Genomic DNA, 17723 nt, shown 5'->3' with positions numbered 1-17723 from the left:
AGACTTGTCCCGGAAGAGAAGTTTACGGGCACTAGAAGCCCAGTTTTTCTGCTCGATAGAACAGAACGAAATACACGCGGCTTAACGGCGTATTTATTGCAAGAAATGAAATCCAAGCCTCTTGCCTATTTCAGGTAGTCACAAGAGGGATCCTGCTTTTAGGTGAATGGAAAACATTTGCGTTTCACGTAAAACCAGAATGCTTTCAACACACGGCACTTGCATACTTGAGATTCAGAAGAGAAACAGTATTAGTTATTTTTACGGGAGTCATTTGCTATGAAAAGAACTTCTGTTGCTGACTGTGTTAGTAAATTATGCACAACAAGGTACACAACGAAAATGCGCAATCATTTGCATTCACTTCAAAATGGGGATCTGAGAGAACGTGTTGTGCTTTATTTCTCACAACTCGTGCTCTGGCCGGTAATGTGATTGGTGATAGGAACTTTATTCGTATTGCCTAAATGGATCATGTTCTTTTTCTCCACAGACGAAACTTGACGACGATGTTGAGCCTTATCTACGCCATATTCATCGTGACCCTCGGCTGTATCTTCACATCAACCTACCATGGCCATTTGTTCTCCATGAAGGAGTACGACGAGGTGGGTCCTAAAGGCCCCATGCAGCTGCAGTGTTGGCGGTAACGCGTTTTTTTGACCGCTAACTTCCTAACGTATGCGTTACAATATGGAAACTGTAATGAACAGTGTCGTCCATGCCTGTGCAGGGTGTGTGAGCGGCCGTCATCGAAAGGTCCCAAGAAATTTGAAGTTTAATGCGCAAATAAGACGCGAACGACACACACTGGGCGGTTGCCGGCCATCCTGAGACTTGTTTGCATTAATTGAGGTGAACGTGGATGTTCTAAATATTGCCTTTCACCAGCTTTTACAATTATAAGGTTATTGAATTGTATAGAACACCTCTCGTTCATTTTTCATTTCTTATTTTTTGAATTTTGAATCGGTCGAAACTCGCGAAGACGTGCGTTTAGCGCTCGCCTTTACTATCCCCTTGCTATCGATATCACATGTTTGTTCGCATACGGCTTTCTCACTCGGTTAGCATGCCAATTATGAATATGGCGAAAGTAAGGCTTTGGATGTGGCCTGCAGCAAACCAAAGCCGTGGTTGGCGTGGCCGATCAGGGCAACCATGCCTAAGACGAAGATGACTGAATCGGTTAATCACAAGATTTGTGCGTTTGGGGGGGGGGGAGCTGTTAATCAAGGGATTTCCTGTTCCGCGTAAGTTATCAACGTTTCCTAGTGACAACGCGTGAGCACAAGCACTCAAGTTGTTTACTTCAGCAGGTTTTTGTTTTGAATGAGTGCATGAGTAAACCCAGTTCTCTGCAAACATGACTGAACTGACATAAACGCAGTGTTGCTAGACTAATTTGTGATGATGAGAACCATTTTTATGCTGCCAAAATCTGCTGCTTGAAAGGTTCGAATGCCTGTTGCCTCGCCAACAGAGTTCGTTCATTCTTTACTTTTGCCATGTCAAGCAAATATAAGAGGCTCATTTCTGTTCATCAAAATGTATGTAGCCATCTTGCAAATTTATGTGTCATGGCTCCTGTCATGACAGAGGCGTGTAAAACAAATAAGTTGTCATCGTGCTGGGGTGATCAAAATGAAATCGAAGTGTCTGCACGAGCAATGCTTGTGACAGTGCGCGTGTCGGTGGTCGGCACAGCTGCGCAGTGGTCAAGGACAGACGGTTCTGGGCTGGACTTCCAATTCGGAGAACTAAGCGAAATCCTCCAGGCGCTACCATTAATGTACTCTGGTTGAAGTTCCGGCCGGCACTCCTGAATGCTGCAGGGCTACAAAGCCGAGTGAGGCTTGCATTGCGGCTAGGCAGCTGGCCCAGGGATCGGGCTAGATGCCCTTTTCCTCACTGTCGTTCAAGCCGATTGATCGTGTTCCGTGGGTTGTGCACCACTGCTGCTGAGGTCGTTCCGAATCGCTGAGACAACCCTTGCGTGGCTTGGTGGCCGAGTTACCGCGATGTTAATGCAGAGATCTGTGCCATGGCGAGGGCTGGCGCGCGTTGGCGACGTCAACCAGCCAGAAGAAACATCGCCTTCGAGCGACCGGCATTAGCTTCCTTCAACGGCTACAAACATGGCGAACCCCTCCTGAGTCAAATAATTAGCGCAGTTAAGACTGCATATATTAGAGTACCTCTCACGGTAATCATTTACTGATCATCTTTGTCTGTAAATATATGTTTGCGTGTGTGCGTTAGTGGCTCAACTGAGTTCTTTGATGAGTGGTCATGAGCCAAATTTCTGATAGTACATCACAATCTGGCGTTTAAGAAAGTCGTTCACAATTTTTTTGAGGTGACGAAGAGGTGGGAAAAATGTCACAATGTTCTAACGGGTTAAAAAAAAAGGACACGTGTACACTTTCCCTCAGAGGCTTCGTAAAATGATCTGAAAGTTATTCAACAACTTAAGTAGCTCGGAACGTTAAAAACTTAGATGTCCTGATAATTCTACATCAAATGTCATCTGCGTGCGAAATAGACTAGGGGCTGGAATCTCGATCACGTGAAGTTGTTTCGCATTGCTGTTCCTCGATCACTTCCGGTGGCCCTTCATCAACTTTGTCTATGACTGACACCTGCTGCACAGGCAAAGTTTCGCATTCCATGTACTTGTTCAAAGGGCCCGGCAACACTTTTTGACCATGGCCAGAAAAGGCTGCCGATCTGTACTAGAGGCTCGCAAGAACACGTGAGCGAAATGTTATAGCGCACCACGCGTGCTGGAATCCACTATAAATTATCAAGATCAGCTAAAACTGTTTTCTTTTTCCTCGACAAATAACGGAAGACACTCAAAGATCAATCGTAGAGTGACCATCAGCCGTTGCCTGATATGAACATGGCCCGCATAGTCGTTACAAAGATCAACGTGAGAGGCTGTGACTTGCCCACGCGTGCTCTCGCGATCGCACTGAAAAAGCCGCGTATTCAAAGAAAAAATCATTGCTCAAAGTAATGAGGCGCGTGTGACGTACTTTGTTTGCGCCTCCCATCTTTTTCTGCTTAGCTTCCAGCGCTTTCGTCGGGACGAGAGAAGAGAGAATGTGATTGCAGAGTGTGACAAATCTTTGTAACTCCACTCGTACTGGACGGATTCTTAAAATTTTTGCGGCGTTATAGTTGCGAGACAATAAGCTCTTGGAGTGATTTGTTTTCATGGTTATTGAAAAATTTTTTCAGGGCCCCTTAAGGATAATAATGTGGGAAATTTTTTCTATATGCTTATCGCGACAACGTAGTCGACCTTATTCTTCCGCTTCGCCATGGTGGTCTAGTGGCTAAGGTACTCGGCTGCTGACCCGCAGGTCGCGGGATTGAATCCTGGCGGCGGCGGCTGCATTTTCAATGTAGGCGAACATGCTGTAGGACCATGTGCTCAAATTAGGGTGCACAATAAAAACCCAAGGTGGTCGAAATTTCCAGAACCTTCCACTATGGCATCTCTTATAATCATGTGGTGGTTTTTGGACGTTAAACGCCAGATATCAATCAATCAATCATGACTTCATTTCTTACGTTCCACGACTTCAAATGAGCCCTTCCATTGCATGAGCAGCTTGCTGGAATCCGTTGGCAGAAGAAGTAGCACATTAACTACAACGGTCAGTTTTCCAGGAAGGCTCTTTCCTTTTGTTTTGCGCATGCTCACTCTAACTCATCATGCGCCAATTTGCATATGCTTTCAAGGCGGTTTTGATGATCGTCCAAGTAGGTATAAGTAGTGCGCATTGTGCCGTCAATGTCTTCATTGCGCCACAGCTCCTTCAACACCGGGAATAGTCCTCGCTCGTTACGGCCATAAGTGAGCTGAGAAGGCGAGAAGCTCAAGCTCCCTTTCGGCACCTCTCTGTACGCAAAAAGGAGTGGGGCGAGATATCTGTCCCAGGATTGTGTTTTTTCCAGATACATCTTCTTCAACATGGTTTTTAGCGTTCCAATAATCTTTTTGACGGGCCCAATCACCATGGCATGGTAGGGTGTCGTTAAAAAAACTTGATGGCTGGAAGACGGCCCACATCTCCAATGAGTTCCGCTGTATAACTTGTCCCTTTGTCACTTACAATTTCCTTCGGTTGCCCGACTGGACAGAAAACCTCAATAATCTTTCTGGGACATGCACAGGGTCAATTGCGGGGCGTACAATGGCATCTGCATATCAAATGGCAAATAGGCGTCAAAATTGAGCAGTTGCCAGGGTGCAACTTTTGTGAGAACGGACCGATTAAATCGACTATAACACATTTAAACGGCGTACGTATAATAGGCATAGTGCCCAGAGGCGCAACACCGATTTAGCCTTTTAGTGTCGTTCGTTGACACTTTTCGCTCGACTTGACGAAGCTCCTTTTTGAAGCTTGAGCTTCAAACTCGAGGACTCGCTTCGCTCTCTCATCTGCTTCCTTGCTCGCCTCTCGCTCAGCAGTATGTTCATTCCTCTGCCTCGCCTGTTCTGCCTAAACTAACTTACGCAGTTATGCGCCTGATAACCCCACCTGTAACACAACAGTGCTTATCTCATCAGTGTTCATGATCGGACCGACTGTTGTGAGGGTGCGCTCGAGGAACGATAACTTTCTTCGCAGTCTATATGAGCAAAATCTTGGCAGGCTCGAAGGATTGTGATGTAATGTCAGAATTTCGGCCCAGGACCACTCACCAGGGAACTGAGTCGAGCCACTAATGCATGCACGCAAACATATATTTAGAGAGAAAGATGATCAATTAACGAGTAACGCGAGAGGTACTCTAATATATGCAGTCCTAACAGCTCTAGTTGTTTGACTCAGAAGGGGCTCGCAGTGTTTGTAGCCGGTGAAAGACATCGATGCCCGACGCTCGAAGACGATGTTTTGTCTCACTGGTTGACGTCGCTAACGGGCGGCAGTCCTTGCCATGGCGTGGATCTCTGCTGCCGCAGCTCGGTAGCTCAGCGACCAAGTTCGTCTCGGCCACGCCCGGATTATTTCAGCGGCTCGGAACGACCTCAGCAGCAGTGGTGCACCACCCACGCAACACGATCAATCACTACAAACGACAGTGAGAACAAGGGCACCTGGCCAGATCCCTGGGCCAGCCAGAACGCAGGCGTCTCTCGTCGCGGTTGACCTTCAGCTGTCTTGAACGCCAGCCGGAACCCCAGCCATAGTAAAGGAATGGTAACGCCTGGTGGAGGTTGCTTAGTTCGTTGGGCCGGACGTCGAGCTGAGAACCGCCTTTCTCTAAGCACTATTCGCAGCGCTGTCCCGACCACCGGCCTGCGCACTATGGCACGTGTCGCTCTCGCACGCACTTCACTTTTCTCTTCGTCGCCACCGCACGGTGACCACTTATTTTAGGGGCACAGCTCCTTAAGCCATAGACCGTGCGTCCGCGATGTATGTAGCAGTATATAGTGCGTCACAGTAGTATTTAGCCACCTTCATGGCCAGACTAGAGGAGCGGCACGCGTGCACTTTTTTGAATTGATGAGGAAACCAGCGCACGGTAATCCTAAATGAAAGGATATTTGTTCCTGATTATTAACCTACAGATACAAGAATCGGTGACCTAATATCTAATAGAATCAGCCTTGAATTTGATGCTTACTGAAATAGTATCAGAAGGACGCCCTTTGAGCACTATCTGACCAAAAAAGGTTGTGACGTTAAACTCGTTCGTTTTAACACGTAACATACTTGGTTTTAAGAAGGTTTGGCGATGTTTGACCACACTGCCTTGAACTAGATGCGGCGAAAGGTGGGAAATAGACTCGAAGCGTAGGCCGTTACAAAGTGCGCGTGCTGCTGCTCTTGTCCAGCCGCGCCACCTCTAGTTTATTCCGTGGAATGTCCACTGGATGGCGGTACTTATATATCATGAATATATGATGAAAAGATGCGATGTGGCGGTACTTCGAGTGTTCTCTAGATGGAGGCGGAAATGTTGTAGGCCCGTGTGCTCAGATTCGGGTGCACGTTAAAGAACCCCAAGTGGTCAATTATTCCAGAGCCCTCCACTACGGCGTCTTTCATAATTATATGGTGGTTTTGGGACGTTTAACCCTATATAATAGTCAGTGTTCACTAGATGGATGGACAGATGGACAAGGAGGAAGAGACGAACAGACGCATGAACGGACGCATAGATGGATAGATGGACGCATAGATGAACGGACGGATGAATTCACCGACGGACGCACGGAGGGATGGATGGATGCACGGAGGGATGGATGGATGCACGGAGGGATGGCCGAACGGACGGATGAATGGGTGCACAGCTGGGCGAATGCGCGGACAGACGCGCTGATGGTCACACGGATGAACGGAAGCAAGAACCAACGGATGGACAAAAGCGTGGACGGACTGATGGATGCTTCACCTCACTCATCATCATGCACTCCGTGAATATTCTGTAATTTTTTGCATGCCTCTATCATGACAGCTCCTAATACTGTGTATGAAATACATGCAATCGGCTCACTATGCGAAATTGTCCAACAGGCAATGTCGCTAAAGCCAACGTTTTGAAAAGTGGGCATCTTTTTTTTTCTTAATGCAATGCATACACGGAAAAAAGTGAGCTAGTGGAACCATTTTGAGTTTGGGTAGTGTTAGGAAGGAGGTGTCGGGACATGCCGCCACGTCCGTAACTGTGGTGACCTTGGGTAACGTGGTCCTGGCTGGAGCCATCCGAGTGCCGGGAGAAGACGAGTCGAGGAGCCGGCGTAGATGAGAAGAAAACGTTTATGTACAATATTTACACGTTGAGAGTAGCGTAGAACAGCATGGAACAGGTGAAGCACACCCGAGCGTCTTTGCGCTCGCGTTTTTCTACACCGCCTTCCCAGGATTCACTGCAAAGGAAGACAAGTCAGTTCAGGTCCCTCCAATAGGATTGTCCTCCTCCACTCCGACCCTCTGCAGACTAGTGCGCCAAACCAGTTTCTAAAAAAGTGCAAGGACACGCACACCCGGTGGCACAGGGAAGAGCAATACGGCACCACTGGCTCAGCTAGCTCCTTGCAAGCCCCGAACACAATGCACCAAGGCGCGGTTGCTGGCCCAGGAATGTAGAAAGCGTGTTCTTGGCACAAGTCCAGGTGCGAGGCGCATTGTTCGGAGCACCACCCAAAGGAGGAGGCGGAAGAACAGGTTGCAATGGTCCTCCCGGGTAGTCAGGTGGAAAGGGTTTTTGGTCCGGGGGCCCAGCAGACTCACCGCACCACCATTGTAATTTTAAGCCGCCCTGTAATGTCGCTCCCGGCATAACAGTAGCCAACTGTTGACAGTCAGTGCACGTTCTCGTTCTTGTATCATGTGTTTTTACGTACGTTAAGTACTGTGTATTCTAAAGGGTCCATACCAACGATATCACCTCAGCTGTCTGCTAATTGAAGTAGCCGAAAAATACAATCTAGTGTGATTCGTTGTTCAGCAGTTTTACGCAACTAACTTCTCTTTAACTTCTGTCCTGTTTATTGTTCAAGATCTGCGAGAAACTTTGGTAGCCGTCATAAAGACGTGATTTAATAAAGTACGACGTCAGCTGGCCGTGATTGTGAACAATTTTCACATGGTTCAATTATTATTTGCATCATTGCTAGCTCAATATATACATATTTTGGTTGTGAAATAAAACTGCTTTTGCACATACACTTTTTGCACTACGCAGGCATCTGTGCCTTTAGTATTGTGATGAAGTTCTAAATTATGCTTTTGATCAACTTTGTAGGACTGAACTTAGGAGAGCATGATCAAAGAGATATTCGTTGGTTCCAACACAAAAAACCAGAAATATTAATGGCTTGCCAATCGGATGTTGAAGTGCGTACTCCTCATTGGTTCAGTGGTTAACCCCTCACACGCACGTCTTGGATGTCCCACGTTTGAACATGGGCACCGGTGTGTTTTTCTGAATTTTTTTCTTTCTTGCGTTTTCATATATATAAATACGGTGAGTGATAGTGACGCCAACGTCTATGCCCATGGTGAAAGGCAGCCTAGAGTGTCCATATAATTGTTATCACAATAAAACTAAAGCTCAAGACCTAAATATTGTCATGGGGTCGTGACGTGGCCGAAGACAGGAGACATTGCGTTGGAATTTACCTGTTTATTTGGGCGAACCTGTGCCCGGTAAACGGAAAGTCCGATTAAAGTAGCAGTCTTGGACTGATAGCGGCGAACGGAGCGTTGGCCGTCGATGAACTACTGACAAGCGGCGAAGTGCGTCGGCATTTATACTCTTGTCATCGAATGTTCTAGCGTTATCGCTGCTGATGGCATAGGTTCCACAATAATTTGTACAGTTCGCAGAAAGGGCGTGATCTTATCGAAATGATCTACTAAAGTCCGGAAGCTTCTCGAAAACTGCACGCGCGTTTTGTGCTGAGAATTGTGTAGTGTTTTGGGGCGATAACAAACCTGTTTGACCCCTCGCATGAGGAAACGAACTTTCTTCTCCTCAGACATGTCTGGGTCAGAGTGACGGAATAGGCGGGTCATCTCCTCTGTGAAAATTCCAACCTTTTCATTTGGTAGCTAAACCCGGGTCTCTAGTAGAGCAGCAGCCCTCTCTTTGCGAGCGATGCTCGCGAACGTTTGCAGAAATGCGCCGCAGAAGACATCCCACGCTCGGAGCGTGGACTCCCGATTCTCTAGCCAGGTCCTTGCGGTGTCTTTCAGGTAGAAGTACACACGACGAAGCTTTTCTTCGTTGTCCCAGTGGTTGAGGGTGGCCACACGGTCGTATGTTTCTAGCCAGGTTTCCGGGTCTTCAAACGATGACTCATGGAACGTTGGTGGTTCCCTGGGTTGATGAATGACGATCGTGGGCTGGGACGCTCCGGTTGTCACTGTCGCTGCAGTCGAGGTCATGGCCTTGGTCTTCCACGCCTTGTCTTGTAGAAGCCCGTACTCCGGCGGGAGACCTTGCTGTCGGCGGCTTGTTCGCTGCTCTGGGTTGGCGTCGGTGTCTTCCTTGCGACGTGGGCTGCGTTCACGTCTTGACGGGGGCGTCCGGTACATGAACGAAGCAGCACCTCCACCAGATGTCAAGGGGTCGTGACGTGGCCGAAGACAGGAGACTTGGCGTTGGAATTTAACTGTTTATTTGGGCGAACCTGTGCCCGGTAAACGGAAAGTCCGATTACAGTAGCAGTCTTGGACTGATAGCGGCGAACGGAGCGTCGGCCGTCGATCAACTACTGACAAGCGGCGAAGTGCGTCGGCATTTATACTCTTGCCATCGAATGTTCCAGCATTATCGCTGGCGGTGGCATAGGTTCCAGAATAATCTGTACAGTTCGCAGAGTGGGCGTGATCTTATCGAAATGATCTACTAAAGTCCGGAAGCTTCTCGAAAACTGCTTGCGCGTTTTGTGCTGAGAATTGTGTATTGTTTTGGGGCGATAACAAAACTTTAGAAATGAAACGTGGCAATATGCAAATGATCTTCCTGACGCAGCTCAGTGGTGTACATTGCGAGTTCAATCTCGCCAAGAAGCGGAAGCGTGATTTCTTGAATTGACGCGGGCTTGCTGGTGACGATAGGGAACGTTGGCGCTTGGGCGATGCGCCAAGAAACCAGAACAACCTGGCCAGGCCTCTCGATGGAACAGTAGCCCGACAGCTGCTGCTTGCCTGTCAGCACCGGTCCGCAAGCCCTGTGCTGAAGTTGACGTCTGAACGGCTATGGTCCTCTCGCATGCGAACGTGAAGGAGGCGGGATGCACCAGTTGTTTTAGGTTTTCGTAACTTGGGCTCGCAACGCGATGGCATATTTTTAGTGCCCGGCCAACATCCGCTCGTCTCGTTCTCTTCGCTCTTCTCTGCTATTGTGCACACGCCTGTCGTAACAATAAGCGATTGGTCTCTGGGCCTCGCTGACCATTGCAACTTTCTAGGGGTAAAGCTCCTGCCAGATGGACAAACAGACAAACAGACAGACAAACGGACAGATAGGTGGACGGAGAGACACACAGACAGACAGACACACAGACAGACAGACAGACAGACAGACAGACACAAGAAGAGACCGACATGTAGACTGACAAACGGATGGACAGACACACATATAGAAACAGACAGACAGACAGACAGACAGACACACAGACAGACAGATAGACAGACAGACAGACAGACAGACAGACAGACAGACACAAGGACCAACAAACAAACGGACAGACGCATAGACTGAAAACTGGAGAGACAGACACATATAAACAGGCAGACAGACAAACAGACAGACATAAAGACAGACAGACTAACAGACAAAGTAACAGACAGATGGACAAACAGAGGCATAGACTGAGAAACGGACGGTCAGGCGCACATATAGACAGACAGGCAGACAGACAGACACAAGGACAGACAGACGCATAGATTGACAAATAGGTGGACAGACACACATACAGACAGACAGACTAATGGAGAGACACATAGACAGACGCACAAACAGACGCATAAACTGACAAACAGACGGACACCTGCAGCGAGGGAGCAGGGAGAGGCGCGTTGGTATAGAGTCAGGGATGGACGGCGTTACGCTAGTCAAAGAGCTGTTTCGCGTCTAAAAAATGTAGGTCCCAGTTGGGATAGAGCCCTGGTAACTTAGGTGGCAAGTGGGTGTTCTGCCTCAGAGTTCCGCGTCTTCTTGAAAACACAGTAAAAATAACTTCCTCTGATACGAAATGCAGTGAAAGTATCTTGCTCGCTTTACAAACGCACACATAATATCGCACTAATTATGCGCAGTACAAGCGTACATTGCGTAACTTAGAAGTGTGGCAGCTTGGGCTAGTTGGTATGGCATGACGATAGTTTTAGCGCGAGAACATCTTGTCTCTGTGTCGTCATTTTGTTCTCGCGCTATAACTATCGTCGTACATTTCGATCGGGAGTCAGAACATCTGATTATCATGACTTTTTGGTTTAAAGTGGGTCACCCACTACAAAAAAACACACGCGTTTTTGGTGTACCCCAAGTAAAGGAATTGATCATGAAGCAGCAGACGTAGGAGGCTGGATAGATAGATAGATAGATAGATAGATAGATAGATAGATAGATAGATAGATAGATAGATAGATAGATAGATAGATAGATAGATAGATAGATAGATAGATAGATAGATAGATAGATAGATAGATAGATAGATAGATAGATAGATAGAAGAAATGATTGCGATAGCAACAACTCGGAATGTGACGCTGAGAACAGCAAGCAGATAAAAACGTGCAGTGCGCTGCTTACACACAATTTACGCACGAAAACAGTACACACAGGACGAGAGCGAACTAACAAATTTTACCGCTGGACACTTAAAGCGCTGTTTAAACAAAAACAATCACCGCAATAAACGTGATCACAGGTACAGATAATGCAAAGTAACAAGTGTCCCAGGGGTCATACTTCGCTGTGTATGAACAGCACGCTCTTTTTGTAAACGGGGCCTGTGCGGTGAGCGAAGTGACCTTTGTAGGCCTGGCAACTAATGCTATGTTCACACTACGGTCGTAAGGCGTCGATTTTTCATAACACGCGTAAGCGGAAGCACAACAAGCGTATGCGTCTAATTCAGACTGTGAACGTAAAGGTACCAACGTTCGCAACGAACGCATAAATCGTGGGTGAGAGTGTTAAAGGCTAGGCAACTTTTACGACTGCGATACTACGACCGTTACGACACAGCCAATGACCGATCAGCTTTCGGTTTTCAACAACCGGTCACGAGACCTGACGGGACTTCCGTCCTCCCGGCTGCAGCAGCATCGCGGAGGCGATGGCGGTAGCTGCCGGCGCGGGAAGTGCTACTTCGCCATTCCGCGGTGACGATTGGGTTGGCTTTGTTTGCTCGCAACGTGCGTGAAAAGTTGTTCCGCGCTGCCTGCTGTACTGTCTTCATTTGGTGTGGTTTAGTCGTTGGACATTTCTGGGAAGCGAAAAGTGCCGTCTGGGAAGTGAAAAGTGCCGTCTGCGTGTATTCAATCGCCATCTTCGGGCGATTGAATACACGGCCATAAGCTCATTTTGAGCGTGAATTTCTTCCAACTCGGCCAGCGCTCGCGTGTTGATGGGAGCCATATTGGACCGCTAGTGACGTCGATTCTACAGCGACAAATATGATTGTCCTATCGTAAAAATCGTATTGTACGTAGCTGTAAATGTGAACAAAGGTATCGGCATAACTGCGGTAACGCTTTTTATAGCCGTTGCGTTCGATACGCCGAACGAGCTGTTACGCACGTTACGACCGTAGTGTGAACATAGCTTAAGGCAATCGTTCCGTTGAAATTCGAAGCACACGATTATCCCCAGCGAAGAATAAGCGCGCGCTCACAAGCATGTACCCCCCCCCCCCCCTCAGTCAGCGAGGAAAAATAAGGGGGGGGGGGAGGATATAAGCACGCGTCAGCGCATCGCGACAAGTTGGGCGACGAGCGCAGGCGGCTTTCTTTTTCTTTCTTGAGCTATATATAGATAAGTATACATTTGCGGTGAACTACGCTGACGCCGGCTTCAAATACCAGCTGAGAGTGTCCATATAATCGTTATCGCAATAAAATGCACGTAAAAAAAAACTGCGGCAGAAGACGCCACCTTGAGATTTCCGCACCAAACATTGCGACGTCAACATTTTTTAAGGCATCTCGTTGGTCGTATGTAGCTTTTAATCAATAAAATTGAAGTATATTGTACGCTGCGGGTGCCACAGACTTATCATACGAAGTTTCGCAACATTTCATTGAGCCAATGTTGAGAAAATGTGAGAAATACATCGTGGAATTGTTTACGTCATGCGCGGCAATTTGAAAATGAAGCTTCAACCTTGATTTTCTCCGCTAATAATAAACCTATGACAGTGAAACTTATAGTAATTGAGTTCTCAGAGGGCACTTTGTCGATCTAAAACAGCTAAAATTGTTTCTCTTCAGTGACCCTTTAAAACGCATTAGGCACTTATCATGGTGAACTGATCGTGTTTTGCTTACTTTAGGTATACGGCATTGTGATGTGCGTTGTGGGCATAGCGTGGCTGGTTGTGCTGCACGTGGACCTGACACGCTACAAGCTTCATATCCTGGCACGAATCAAGAAAAAATTGAAGGAGTACGAAGATTTGGCGGACCGTTTCTCTTTCACTACCGAGTGCGTGATCAACGAACAATACCCGTGGGCCGAGACAACCAAAGATGAAGAGGATGAAGAGGAGCACCACGTGCTGCCGCACTACCGCTTCCTCAAGGGACGACATTCAGGAAGCTTCTTCCTCAAGACCGGTATGGCCGGTGAGTGCAGAACTTGCGGGCCATTCAATATAACCGAGCTTTGGTAGAAGACCATGCCGGGCGAGCGTTATTGAGTGTGTTTTTGTGCTGATGAATAAGTGCAGATTTGCATGAGGCGTCACATGGCTTGGTAGAAATTAAATGCTGCCAACCCATTAGAAAAGGTTCATAATCCTGTCATAATCAGCCACAGAGCGTACTCATGTTACCCCTCAAGGTATGGTTTCGATTGTATTCATCATCGCAAGGTGAATGTCGCCTTTGAGCGGTCTTAGGGCTATGCATATAACAAATCTTGTGTTGGCGCACATGATATCAAGAAATACCTCTGCAAATACAGAGATGGCAAAGGTCCGAGTAAAAAAGTAAAATGCAGGAAACTGCTCATTTAGCGCTTCACTAGGTTTATCTTGTATGTACACATGCCTAAAGGGGAAGCTGGGAAGGTGGACTAAAGGCTGAACCACCTGCAGCAATTTTTCCGCGGCTTTTTAGTGGTGGCGTCTCTCGGCATTCTCACATACCGCCGAAGGCGGCCAACACACGGAAAGCGCTGCCGCCAGCACCAGTCCAGCGTCGCACATTGTGACCAACCTGAGACCTCGCAAACCAGTGTGCAGTGTCGGTCCATGGACCATTGATAGATATACCTGGTATCAGGTTTTATGTCTCACTTGCAGATCTGGGATGAGGGAAACAAGTGACAGTGGCACCGAGAGGCTTTTTTTAATAACGACGAGCTCATTATTAATATAAGCCTGTAAGCATGGAAGATGAGCCACACAGCGAGCTGAGCCATTGCCTAGCAACCGCCGAGCTAGCAGCACCATCCTACATGAAGGCAGAGGAGTTGCCAGAGATAACCACGTTGCAACAACAAACGAGGAGCCAGCATAGCCCTCCAAACCTTTGCCAGGAGGTGCTGCACCGCGCGCGTTTCGCCGCTTTTCTAGCAAAACCGGTCCCACTTTCTGCCTGGGCTCTCCCAGAACGTTTACGCGCTCTGAATGTGCTGTAGTCTGGTCACCCTGCACGTGCAGCATCATCTGTCATTACCTCGAAAGGTTTAAAAAAAATTTCAAGAACCTTTTCACGGTATTATTCTCGCTGCAACCGAGAGCGATTCATTGATAACCTTTGGAGGACCAAGCAAGGCAAACACGATGTCCTTGAGCGAGTGCTATGCGCGTGTCGATGGTGAACAGCCGCATTTTTAAGATATAAAATGGGACGTGTCAGAGGAAATTCAAAATGTATGTTACCGGTAAGACGCGCATTTTCTGCGGCAGTCGTGTCTTCTTGGAGCTGTCGGCAAACTACTACCACGCTTCCGCGTGCGTTTGTAAATAGCATTCAGAGATCCATTTCTTGGATGCGAAGTTTGTATTGGGGCTTACTGTTTATTGAGAGGTCAGTGTGAGAAGCCTAAATTAAGTTTGCCCTGTTTAGGCGCTGGCACCATTGCAATGCGCAGTGTTCAGTTTCATAGCAGTTTCACTTATGCCGAGGTTTTCATCAGACGTTAACAACATCCTATCGTAAGTTGAATGCCACCTTGGATTTTTTTTCGCAGCTCCTTTGAAAGCATAGTGATGCGCACTGAAAATCACAGCATATCCTCTCATCATTCATATAGCGCACCACGACAAGGAAACAAAAAGGGAGACACACAAACACACACACAGCGCTAACTTGCAAATAATGTTTCAATTGCGATCACACATGCTATTCATGCAATAAGAGTAGACCGATAAAACCTCGAAAACAACATGTTCCGATGCATTACAGCTCATGCACGCGTCATCACCGATTGAGACGATCTGCTCTCGCCAACGTGAAAGCGTAGATTTTTGATACCTTTTTTCTTTAGCTGCAAAAGCCAAGGAACCCACATTCACACAATTTTCTTTCATTTTGTCAATTTCATAGGCTTCAATTACTTCACGGGTAGTTCTGTCAGGGGCCCTATAGATTGATTTGTGGGGCTTAACGTCCCAAAACCACTATACACTTGAAGGCAAAAGGGTGTTAAAAGGGCGTGTGGTTCATGCTTTGGGGACTAATGGGGCTGCCACAACCATTAATCCCTTTAAGGACTAACGGCACCAGGTCTCACAGTTAGTCCCCATAGACGAGCTCACGAGACTAACATTTAGTCCTCACATTTACACCTTAGTGAACAACCGTTAGTCCCACAATTCACCCAGAGGACTAACAATTAGTCCTCACAAAATTTGCGCCTTAGTGAGTAACCGCTAGTCTCACAATTCACCCCTAAAGACTAACATTTAGTCCTCCCATTAACAAATTACCGGGTAACCGTTAGTCCTTACAGTTGCACCTCGCCAGACGAATCCACTCAAATACTCAAATCAGATGAACTTTTTATCCCCAGTTCAAACATTTTTAATTTATTTTCCGCCAGGCCTAATAATTTTTTCGCCTGTTTTTCTGCGCAGAGAGCAACAAATAGCGCACAAAATGACACGCGAAAAAGTAGTTAGTCACTTATGTGTCTCTGTTTTCGCAGTCACGGCAACAACAAAAGACAAAAGGGAGACATCTCAATCTGTTATTTTCCTACATACACGTGAAGTGTCTCCATTCTTTTAAGTGAATTCATGGTGAAGCGTACAAGTACAGTCTCGTTGCCACATCTTGTTCACTCCTTGGGGAGCTCCTCAGACGGAAGCGATAGATGAGAGGTATTGCAGACGCCAGCGCACGCAGCCTTCTGCTTGTAGTGTTCCCACGGTTGTACGTACAATAAGATTGTAAAAATAGACAGACACACGTGACAGAAGTTAAAGATGCACGCATATGACAAGTACGGGCAAGTTAATATAAAACATGCGTGTAAAATATGACACACCAATAATTTTACCTCCATATCTCGTATAGTTCTTCTGAAGCTGCTCTGATGAAAGAGGATGACAAGCATCGCAGACGCCAGCGCACACAGCCTTCAGCACAGTGTGTGCCCACGGGTGCACATGAAGTATGTAAAATAGTGAGTCACACGTCACAGACGATAAATACGAATGCATTTGAGAAATACGTGCAAGGTGAAATAAAAACATACCGGAGATAGGACATCGTCACGAGTTTCCCCTTAATGGGTTGGTCAGCTCTTCGTACTAGCAGATCAAAGGTCAAGAGCCGACCGGCCCATTAAGGGGAAACTTTCCTTATGCACGCCGTCGCGAACTCCTCCCGCTACCGCGGCGACAATCTTAGGTGGCCGGACTACGTCGAGAATTGGCCAGTACACGATGAGAACCGGATGTGGACTTACACCGACATTTGGATGTGCACAAGCTGGTTTCGTGCTCAGCGTTCGCAGCGTTTTTTTTTAGTTTTTCTCTCTCGCAAACATCTTTCAAGGCGAGAGGGACGTAACAGCAATGAAGTTTGAACGTCTATGTTAGTATAACTCATCCCCTGACGAAGGGAGGACCCCTTTCGTTTGGAAATAAGAATTTTCAGTTACTCTTAGGCGCTCGTCTTTATGTCCTGTCCGAGTGTTCGTACTTTTGGCCGCTCGCTTCATCATGAACTTATACCAACATGCCGAACTGGCTGTCATCGATAACTACACGTTGCCGCGAAGAACCCGACATGCGTCAAGGTACTGCCACGGCTCCTTCAAGTAAAAAGATAACTGTAAGGAAACCTCGCATAATGTGGAGTTAGAACCATTCTGGCAATGGCAGTGTTGTACATGGTTGCCACTGGTGGCTACTTTTCACGAAATCGGCAAATTTAGGAGAACCGTAGTGACCTAAAGTTATGAATGGTGACATGACGATTTCTTTGGCAATTTTTTGGCTTAGGGCTAGGCATAGTTATGCATTCTTTATTCAGTGACTTCGAAATAAGAGGAAAGAAGATTTTTTTTCAATTTTTCATAGGTTCGGAGCCCTTATTAGAAGACGCACTTTACGCGCGATTCTGTAGGTCTGCCCTGTTGCTCAATTCAACTGCATCCTTGAGGCATTGGCTCACTGGTGTGGCCGCCAACAACCTCCCAGCAAAATTTACGTCAACGGAGTGCTTCACGTGCCGCGAAGTGGTGGCATAATATTTTTACGTGCTTTCAGAGCTTCTTCGAAGTGTTTCTTCAAGCGGTGATGGTTAGGCCGCATGTTGCGACGAAACCCCTAACTGTCCTCGATAGCTTGTCGACTTATGCACTACGGTGTGCTAAATGATTTGGCAGAGAGAAAGAGAAATAAACGCTTATTTAGAAAACTGTTCTGAGCAAGGCCCGGTGTTACCTTAAGGTGGGAGGGCTCCCTAGTCCAGGAAACCTCTGGCTTTGACTGCCTGTTGGCCCTGGCGACGAGTTTTCGCTGGTCTTCCAGGTCCTCGAGGACGAGCTCTGCCTCCCAC

The 17723-nt window shown here is 47.2% G+C and overlaps 1 protein-coding gene across 2 annotated transcripts in view; it reads left to right on the top strand.

The window, feature by feature from the left end:
• The window catches only part of LOC119178576 (proton channel OtopLc), a 114911-nt gene that overhangs the window by 48635 nt on the left and 48553 nt on the right, over positions 1-17723 (top strand). For both annotated transcript variants that reach the window (XM_075882305.1, XM_075882303.1), the window contains exons 4-5: positions 494-608; positions 13040-13331. In XM_075882305.1, coding sequence (XP_075738420.1) covers positions 494-608; positions 13040-13331 — 407 coding nt within the window. The remainder of the gene's footprint in view (positions 1-493; positions 609-13039; positions 13332-17723) is intronic.

Source organism: Rhipicephalus microplus, chromosome 2 (assembly GCF_043290135.1).
Source record: "Rhipicephalus microplus isolate Deutch F79 chromosome 2, USDA_Rmic, whole genome shotgun sequence".
Lineage (NCBI taxonomy): Eukaryota > Metazoa > Arthropoda > Arachnida > Ixodida > Ixodidae > Rhipicephalus > Rhipicephalus microplus.
Note: the sequence above shows the minus strand (reverse complement) of the source record. Positions and strands in the feature narration are given on the sequence as shown.